This window comes from Vulpes vulpes, chromosome 5 (genome assembly GCF_048418805.1).
Source record: "Vulpes vulpes isolate BD-2025 chromosome 5, VulVul3, whole genome shotgun sequence".
Lineage (NCBI taxonomy): Eukaryota > Metazoa > Chordata > Mammalia > Carnivora > Canidae > Vulpes > Vulpes vulpes.
In genome coordinates, this window is record NC_132784.1 from 90,697,470 (window position 1) to 90,707,052 (window position 9,583).

Consider the following 9,583-nt stretch of genomic DNA (forward strand, 5'->3'; position numbering starts at 1 on the left):
CTCCCAAGGGGGCGTGGTGTCTCTGTCCTTGTCCTTGTCCAGCCTGCAGCGCTGGCAGGTGCCTAAGCCAGGCTGGAGCTGACACATCCTCTCAGTCCACCACCCGCCCCGTGAGCATCACCCCGAAGTTCCGGGGCCTCTGAGGCCAGGCCTCCCCCGGGCCAGGGCCTTGTTCCCCCAAGAGAAACAGGGAGTGCGGGGAGGAGGCACAAAGTGCTGCAGGAGGAAGGGACCTACCCGGCAGGTGACACGGGAGCAGCCCCTGGCTGAGCCGCTCCAGGCGCCTCCTGGACATGTGCGTCTTTGGCGACAGGCCCGTGGGCGCCAGTTCTTAAAAAGCTTATTCTTTCAGGAGGCAGCTGCGTGCAGTAGGGAAGCTCAGCACCTAACCAACTACTTCAGTGACACTTCGGACGCCGCGCCTCGATCGTCCCCAAATTGTCTACCGACTTCGGTACAGACACCTCGCCTGCCTGGAGGACCGCAGCCGCCCCTCCTTTCCTCCGTCATCCCCACGTGGTCGCCACGGTGCTGGGCTCACTCTCTTGGTCTTAAAAATAATTTGTGTCGTAGTAAAATACACACGACGCGAGCGTCACTCTTCTGCTGGGGTACCCGTGCCCCGGCCCTCGGCGCGTTCACTGCACCCACCGCCCCCGGCCTTCTCCGGAACATTCTCATCTTGCGGGGGGAACGCTGACTCCCCAGGCCCCCCTCGCCCTGCCCTGGGAGCCCCAACTACTTCCAGCACTCCGGCTGCATTTGTCCTCTCGTGGCTGACTTGTACCCGAGCGTGAGGCCCCCGGGGTCTACGGGCGCGGGCAGGTGGCGACGCATCCCCTCCCCCAGCCGTGCTCGCCCCTCCGTGCACCTGCTGGCCGACCCAGGTGGCATCTGGGAGGATAGGTCGGCCGGGCAGGCCTGGCAGGGGGACGTGGCCGCCGTCGGTGCGTCGTGGGCACAGGCGACACAGGCCTGCCCGGCCTCCCGGCTGCGGCTGCGGGAAAGGCCCCGGTGCCTGGGTTCTCAGGGCCTAGGGTGCCCCGGGCCCTCAGGCGACCCCCACGCCGGCCCCTGCCCGGCCCGCCCTGGCTCCAGCGGCTCCCCAGCGGGTTGGGCCTCTTCCCGGCAGCCCCTCCTCGCAACGCGGAGCCAGGTCCCTCGGAGGCCTTGCCCCGCTGCCTGACGGGCCGACACAAGTGTGTCTTCGGTCACGAGTCACACATGACTCGACTCACGGGGCTAATTAGGCCGGATTGCTTGTCGTCTCCTGACTCATTGCAAGAAACAGGCTCAGTTAGCTCACTGCCTGGGGATGGCATCCCAGGGCAGAACCCCCCCACCCCGCGCCCCCACACCCCAGGTGCCGGGATGCTCCAGGCCGCTCCAGGCGCACCGGCCTCCTGTGCTCTTGTCGGCCTAAAGAAAACCTCTGGCGGCGCAGTGGTTAAGCGCTGCCTTCAGCCTGGGGCCTGATCCTGGAGTCCTGGGATCAAGTCCCACATCGGGCTCCCTGCGTGGAGCCTGCTTCTCCCTCTGCCTGGGTCTCTGCCATTCTTGTGTGTCTCGTGAATAAATAAATAAAATCTGAAAAAAGAAAGAAAGAAAACCACCTCAGAAGCTCCCTGTCAGATACTCCCGAACCTTCTACTGGGCAGAATTATGTCACGTGTGGACACTGCAGCTAGTCATGCGGCCCAGGTAGTGGGATCGAGCTGGATTCCCCTAGGGATCCAGGCCCCATGGGGGGGACCGGGCGGTGCTGCGTGAAGGTGAACAAAATCATCCTCTTCTGGGAAGGAAGGGGGGTGGAGGGAGGGAGAGAGAGATGGAGATGGGGAAGGAGGGGAGGGAGGGAGGGCTGCCTCGGTTTCCTCTGAACCCCGGGCATAGCCAGTCCTCGGTGCGTAGTGGGAACCTAGTAAGCACTTGCCTGATGCTGCCACAGCCCCGAGGGAGGACGGCGCTTTCCATACCCTCTGTACGTCCTGGGCCATGTCAGCCCCCAAGCGGGCCCCGTCCTCCGTTGGGGTGGGCCCTCTGTTTTGCGGCCTGGATGTCCCCCGGACCCACCGGCCTCCTACCCCGTGATGCCCGCCCGCCCCAGCACTGGGAGGAAGGCAGAGACACGGAGCACCAGGACGCCTTGCCGAGCGGGAGGCACATGAGGCCCGCGGAGAAGTAAGCGGCCGTGGGCAGAGCTGGGCGGCTAGGTGGCACAGGGGACCCCCCGGGCCGGGGACGGGCCCCTCCATTCGCTGCTCATGGGGCTGACCCCGGGCAGCCTGGGGCAGGCGGGCGGTGGCTGTCACCTGGCCGTGCAGGTCGGCCCCAGCAGTCTCCTCGCGGGGACCCGGCTTCCAGGACCGCAGGCTGCGCAGGGACGTGTGTGTGCAGCGCTACTCAGAAGAGCAAACAGCTGGGATCCCCCGACAGCCCTGGAGGGGGGGCAGGGTCCAGGGCCCCCCAGGAATGGGATGCGTCTAGGAACACGGGGTAGATACGCTTGCTCTTAGCCCAAGGTCTTAGCAGCAGCGAGTTGAGCTAACCGTGCAGCTCTGTCCGCGTCGCGGTTGTCAACAGGGCAGGTCCCCTGTCGGAGCGGACGCAGCCGAGGACACAGGATGCTGGCCGTGGCCGTGGCCGTGTCTGCATGTCTCCAGGCTCGCCGCAGCATCCCATCAAATGTGCGGTGCTCCGCCTGCCAGCCGGCCTCATGAGGCTGTTAGGCCAGCGCCCGGGAGCTCTGCAGGCGCCCCAACGTGCCCGCGGCCCAGCGCACGAGGAGAGTGAGTGGCAGCACAGCATCTGGACGAGGGGACAAGTGGTGCCCACGCGGCCCGTGGGTCCCCGCTGGCTGCCCGGCGCGCGTCCTTGTTCGAGATGCAGCGGGGCTCCCGGGCCCAGGCATCTGTCAGGGAAATGGTTGCCGGTCCGTGCAGCTGCCAGGCCTCCTGGTGCGCAGCAGACCGTTACCTGGGGCCTGTGAAGCCCAGGGCAGGGGCGCCCGCGTCCCTCGACGGAGTTTGTTCCCCGGGGGTCCCGGGGGAGCAGCCTCTAGAGGCTTCCAGGGCTGGGCCTGTGAGCGGCGCCCCCCACCGCCACCGTCCCGGGGCCGCACGGACCCGAGGGAGGGCCGGGGAGCAGGGCCAGGCGTGGGCCAGCAGCGGGGGGGGGGGGGGGGGGGGGGGGGGGGGGGTGGTTCCCGAGAGTCGGGTGAGCCCCGCCTGCGCACGTGACCCTTTTGTCGCCGTGAAGAGGCCGGGCACGCGGCCCTCACGCGGGGTCTTGGCCCTGTCGGGACCGTGAAAGGCGGCTTCCCTAACACTGGGGCAGGTCAGTGAGGGCCCGGCCCCGGCGTCAGTGCCCCGCGTGTCGGGCAGGGTGACTCGGTTTCTCAAAACCCACGTGCGGGCGGAAGCCCGACCCTGAGCCTGGTGGCGTCCAGGTACGTGGGCCCAGTCCTCGGGACCAGTGGTGCGTCGGGCACTAGCAGGGACGGTTACCACGGCTGCAGGCGAAGTAAGGTCACAGCTCGGAGGACCCTAGAGAGGTGATCCGGGATGATCCACGGGGCCCAGTGTACGACGGGGTGGTGACCTAGGGCTCCGGGGCAGCAGAGTGACAACCTCGAGGGACACCATGGCCTTGCCGGCCTTGAAGACACTGCAGGGGGCCGCCGGCCAAGGGGTGCAGGCGGCCCCGGAGGTGGGGGCACAGGGACATGGGTGTCCCCCTAAGCCTCCGGGAAGGAAGGCGGCCCTGCCAGCACCTTGGGCTCAGCCGCTGGGACCTTCCGCGCGCCTGACCTCCTCCGAATTCTGAGATAAGCAGTTTGTGTCGTTTTAAGCCACTCGGTTTGTGAGACTCATAGTGACAACGGGAACGAACATCCTGGGGAGCCGGCCTGGGGCCCCGCAGGGGTGGCTTGGCGACGTCTCTCTCAACCTGACAGTGGTCCCCAGTCGTGTAGCCTGGGTCGAACCTTGACCTCCCCACTCACAGGCAGGGTACCGAGCAGGTCAGCCCATGTCTCTGCGCCTCCCTTTCCTCGTCTGCAAGGTGGGGACGGTAGAGCCGTTGGGGCCGTTGTTTCGTGTGGCATGCAGGATATGCTCCGTGGCCCCGGTGACAACGATGGGTCCGCGTGTCCCTGGTGGGGGGAGCCCCCTGCTGCCTTGAGGAAGCTCCAGCCCAAGACAAGCGAGGTCCTCCTCCGCCCGCCGCTTTGTTGCCTGTCTTTGTAAGGCACTCATGAAATAGGGTCACGAGGAAGGTGTCCCATTAATACTACAGGTTCATACGGATCGACCGGTGCCTGAGTCATAGAGGCTCTTCTGAGGTCCGGGCAGGGCGGTGGCTACAAGGGGCCCAGAGGCTCCCTCCTCACCTCCCCCACAGACCGGGTGTCTTTGCCCAGGCCCGCACGTGGGCCGGGCGACGCTGTGTCCCTCCGCCCCATCCTTTTGAGGTGGGGAGACTTGATTTTCTCTTTCTGCTCGAGACTGTGCTTATGGGGGCGGGGGGGTTGGTGAAACACCTCACAGACTTGATCCCAAAAAAAAAAACCCAATCCCCAAAATAAAATGGATGTAACTTCCTGGTGGAGAAGGTGGCTTTTCAGCAATAAATGGAAGGACGACCCCACCCGGCTCCAAGCCCCTGGTCTGGTAAGGAGTCCTCATTCCTCTGTCCGGCCCCACTGTTGCCCTGAGTGCGAGACTGACCTGGGCCGTCTTCAGGAAAGCCTTCCGTGCTGGTCGTTGGGATTTCCAGGTAAGAATATTTCCAGTTGCTGTCCCTTAACTCTGGGCGGAGGGCCAAGGAGGAGCCCTCGCGTGCCGGCCGCGGTGGCTCGGAGGTGGCCCAAGCAAACTGCTCGCGGCTTCTGTGGCATCCGAGCCTAATCCCGACCGAGGCTCAATGAGACCCCGTGCCATCCCGTGGGGCTGGGCCGGGGGCCTGGTTGTGGCAGCTGGGCCTTCTGTCGCGAGGGACAAGGCTGCAGGCCTCAGAGAAGCTTTCGAGCCACCTAGGGTAGCCCATGTTTGACTTGCATTCTAGAATGTTCTCACATCACCCCCCAGAAGGAAGCCTCTGGCATGACAAGTTGAGACGCCCCCACCTTGCTGCCACCCCTTTTAAATGCACATTCGTTCAGTTATAAAAGAAATAGTTGCTCTTTGTGGAAAATATGAGAAATATGAAATACAAAAAAAAAAAAAAAAAAAGGAAGGAAGGAAGGAAGGAAGCGCAAGCAGAAGGCTGCCAGCACGCTGCCCCTGGTTATCTTCTTGCTGTTTTGCTCTCACCTTGCGAGCGGCTGTCACTTTGGATTCCCGTTTCTGGGGCCATTTCTGGTCCGCGCTCATCCAACGGAGGGACACAGCCGCCCCAGCGCAACACTGCATGGGCCCCTCCCGACCTGGGCCCCCCACCCCAGCCGTGGGGTTCGGAAGGCTCCCCTTCCTGCCCGTCCTCCGGGCGGTCTGCCCGTGGAGCCGGCGGGGAGCTGAGCCCAGGCCCTCGGTGCCCCAGCCCCTCCCGCAGCCTCCCTGGGCCGGGTGCCTGGGCTCCCGCGGTGGGGTTCTCAGAGGCCGGCCTGGCTCCTTCTATGCCCGCCCCTTCTGCACCCCCCAGTGGGAGGCATCATCATCATCATCACCCTCCTTTCCTCGCCCCAGTGCCAGTCCGAGCAGCCTGTGCCGGGGCCTCAAAGGAGAGGGGCGCCTGTGGGGTTGGGTCTGCCCCTGACATTGAGGGTGTGCAGTGGCCTGAACCCATTTGCTGAGCCGGCCTTGGTGACAGTCAGCTCCCTGGGGCGGGGATGGGGGCACAGGGACGAGGGGGGTTACCCAGTGGCCCCCCCGAGAGCCCCCCCACCCCCCAACGCCCCCCAGAGGCCCCACCCACCAGCATCCCCATCTGCTCACAGGGAGGCACAGCCGAGCCCCGCGGGCAGGACATCAGTCAGGGCTGCGGCTGAGCTGGACCCTCCGCTGACCCCACCCTTCCCCTGGGGCTCTTTCCCAGAGGCCTTCGCGGCCTGGCCTGACCTGCCCCCACCCCAGCACCCTCTGGGCCTCATGCACCCATTTCTAAACTTTTATACAACTCATCACGTTAGACTATGGGCTTTCTTTACAGGGGTGCATGCGTGTGTGTGCATGTGTGTGTGCACCTGTGTGCATGTGCCTGTGTGTGCACCTGTGTGTGCACCTGCATGTGTTTGCGTGTGTGTGCATGTGTGTGCACCTGTGTGCATGTATGTGCCATGTCCCGGGGGAGGCAGTGGAGCCCCAAGCCCCGAGCGTGGAGTCCCCAGCCCTGAGCCAGGGCCTGGGCAGCCAGGAGCCCCACCCGCGGGGCCTGGAGCTGGGAGCCCACGGACAGGGAGCTGTGCACAGGTTAAGGGGCGCCCTAGGGCCCGGGCCGCGGGCAAGATGGGGAGCGGCGCCGGCACTCACCCAGGTCACTCCGAGGATGAGGTGGCCTTCAGGGGGGCTGCCACCTGGGAGGGGAGCGGTACTGGGAGAGGCTCTCCCCAGGGACGCCGACTACGGGGGTTGGGGGGGCTTCCCACGGGATGTTCCCAGAGGCACGCGGCAGGGAGGACAGTGTACAGAGGGGCTCGGCCGGGCGCCCCAGGCCTCCCCAGCCCACTCTCCTGGGGTGTCAGCCCCGCGGGGCCGCAATGACACCCCTCACTCTAGGGCCTCTGCTCTTCCCTGGGGGGTCCTGGGAAGGCCAGTGCCCCCAGCCCCCAGGTCCATCCCCGCAGGCAGCTGGGCGGTGCCCCCCCCCCCCCCCCCCCCCCGCCGGGGTCTACTTTCAAGGCTCATGGGAGCTCGGGAAGGGGCTACAGTGACAGTCCCCAGCTTGGGCGGGGCCTGGTCTCCCGCCTCCCCCTGGATCAGTTGTCTCTGAGAGCCGATCACTGAGCCCCTGCCCTGAGCGGTGCCAGGCGGCCCCAGATTCCAGGCTGAGGGGCCCTGCCCCGGCACCCTGGGGGCACAGGGCACACAGGATGAGGGGAACTACTCAGGTTTGATGGGCACAGGTCTCGTGTTGCTCCGAGGACCCCACTGCACCGCGTCTCCCCTGAACGCCCGTTGCTCCCCCCACGGCCTCCGCGTCTTGGGCAGCCCTGTCCTCTGTGCCACCAGAGCTCCCTGGGTGCTGGGCGCCTTCACGGGGATGCTGCCCCCAGGGTGCCGTCCGCCCCCCGCCCTGCCCGCCCACCTCAGAGCCCCCTGTGGTTCTCAAGCACACCCTGGAGCCCAGCCACCCCATGGCCTCCCTCCCCCCCGCCCCCGCCTGGTGCCCTCAGGACACCCCGAGCTCCACACTGCGCCCAGGAGCCCCGTGGGACGTGCCCTGGCCAGCACCTCGCACCTGCGGGGTCACCCTGCACCCCTCCCTCCAGTTGCGGTCTTGGGCGCTGACGATGGCCCGGGGTCCTGCTCCCCGAGAGCCCCTGCCCTGCCGCCTCCACTGCCAGAAAAGCCCCCTCTGGACCCCTTGACCCAGCAGGACCTTCTCACCCTGCGGGCTCCGTGCCAGCTCCTGAGAGAGCAGCGCAGCCCCTGCCCGCCCTGTCCCCCGGCGCCCGTGGGTCACTGGCTTGCTGTCCCCTCCGCGAGGGCAGGGACGTGGCCCCCCGACGGTCGCAGTGTGGCTTCCGCCTGCGGCCCGGAACTTCCCTGGGCGAGGGGAGGGCGTGCACCATCGCCGCCCCATCCCGGGAGGCCAAGGCAGCAGCTCCTTAGAGGAGAGAAGGGGGATCCGGGACTCAGGAGAGGCCTAGCGCCCCCCACGCCAGCTGCGGTGGTGCTGCAGGAGCCGGGCCTCGCTCCCTCCCCTGTGCCCCGCTCCCCGGGTGGTCTGTAAGGAGACCTGCCCAGTGGGTCCTTTGGGGCCCCCCTGCTGTAGGGGCACTTGCGTCAGGATTGCCATACCTGCCTCCACCCCAACCCCCTGATTCACCAGTCCCGACCTTCTCCTGCCCTCCGCCACCCACCGCGTGGCCGCGCCCTGGCCCTGTCCCGGTTCTGGGGCTTCCTTTGCTCCCACGTTGAAGGGAAGGGGCGACGGCCCTCACACCTCACACGGCCAAGTCCCCGACTCCCAGGGGAAGGGCCAGGGAAGGGCTGCGGGAGCCTCAGGGGATGGAGGCGAGCAGATGGGAAGTGGAGTGTGGGGCAGCAGCCCCCCAGCCGTGCCCCAGGCCCCCGGCTGGCCTCCTGTGCGCCCAGCTTCCCCTGGAGATGTGGGAGGCCGCCTCCCACATCTCCTCCCCGGGCTATGGGGTGGCCGGGGGAGCCCAGGACAGGAGGCCTCGCCAGCCACCCAGGTAGGCTCCTGGCTCTGCCCTGGCCGCCAAAGCAGGCAACCCAGTGTGCTGGAGGTCACGGCCAAGTCCCAGCACAAGGCATCTGGGCAGCAGCGGGTGCGGTGTCAGGAACAGAGATGGGTACAGTGGCAGGAGAGGTGGTGGGAACGGTGGTGGGAACGGTGGTGGGAACGGTGGCAGTGGCGGGAGAGGTGGGGGGAACAGTGATGGGCATGGTGGTGGGCACGGTGGCGGGCAGGGCAGGTTCTCCTGACCGGCCCTTCCAGCCGGCACTTGTCCCTGCGTCTCCTCCCGGGACGTCCTGGGGAGAAGGCCAGCGGCCCCGGCAGAGTCTGTGTGGGGACCGGTTCCCCGGCTCCCGTCCCAGGGGCCCGACTGCGTCCCCATCCTGACCCAGGGCCCTTGCCACTGCTTGGACAAGGTCACACGTGACCATCTGGTAAGCCCTGGGTCAGGGGCCCCGTGGATGGGTATCCGCTTGCAGGACGATCCCAGCATGTATCTTGGGGCATGGGGGGGTGGGTGCGGGTAGAGATAGAGGAGGTTTTTCCACAGGAAGTTCTATTTGTGAAAGGCTCCTGGGATCCGGGAGGCGGGGAGCACTCGGCTCAGATCGCCCGTGCCCTAGCAGGTGCCAACCTGGCGCAGCCCAGCTCCCAGCAGCGGCCCCTCCACCTCCTGCCAGGGATGCTGGGTGCGCTGCGGGCAGGGAGGGATTTAATTTCTCCTTTTGCCTTTTGTTTACATGAGTAACAGCAGTGGCGGGGTGGCCTCTAGACACCCATGGTCTGCAGCCAGGAAGGGCGTGTGCACCGGGCCAGTGAGCCCACCGCCTGCCGCGGGAGGTACTATTCTCGGCCCGTCTGACGGGGGTTTGGGGGGCCAAGGCTCAAGGAAGGCAAATAACTTACCCAAATCTGACAGTGGTAGAGCTGGGTTCAAGTCAAGACAGTCTGACTCCAGAACGCACCCCTGACCCAGCAGGCGAGGTGAGTGGGACCCCAGAATGAACAGGCTGTCTCTCAAGTTTGTTATAAGGTGGCACTTACCCCCTAGCACGTATCTCCATGGGGGTGTTAGGCACATGCCAGGGTGACTCCAAATAGGTGCGAGCCACGGTTTCCTCCAGGGAGCCCCCAGATCCTGCAAGGTGACCCGGGAGAGGGCCCAGGAGAGGTCAGCAGCGGCGCTCCCCCTTCCACCTGGGATGCCCAGCCCCGTGGCGGGCTG

General features: G+C 66.4%; 1 protein-coding gene across 1 annotated transcript in view; it reads left to right on the top strand.

Annotated features, from left to right (window-relative positions):
* The window catches only part of ALKBH3 (alkB homolog 3, alpha-ketoglutarate dependent dioxygenase), a 70,798-nt gene extending 69,973 nt beyond the window's left edge, over positions 1-825 (top strand). Inside the window, exon 9 of the mRNA XM_072759187.1 lies at positions 353-825. Within this exon, the coding sequence (XP_072615288.1) occupies positions 353-700 (348 nt within the window). The 3' untranslated portion in view covers positions 701-825. The remainder of the gene's footprint in view (positions 1-352) is intronic.
* The last annotated feature ends 8,758 nt before the right edge of the window (positions 826-9,583 follow it).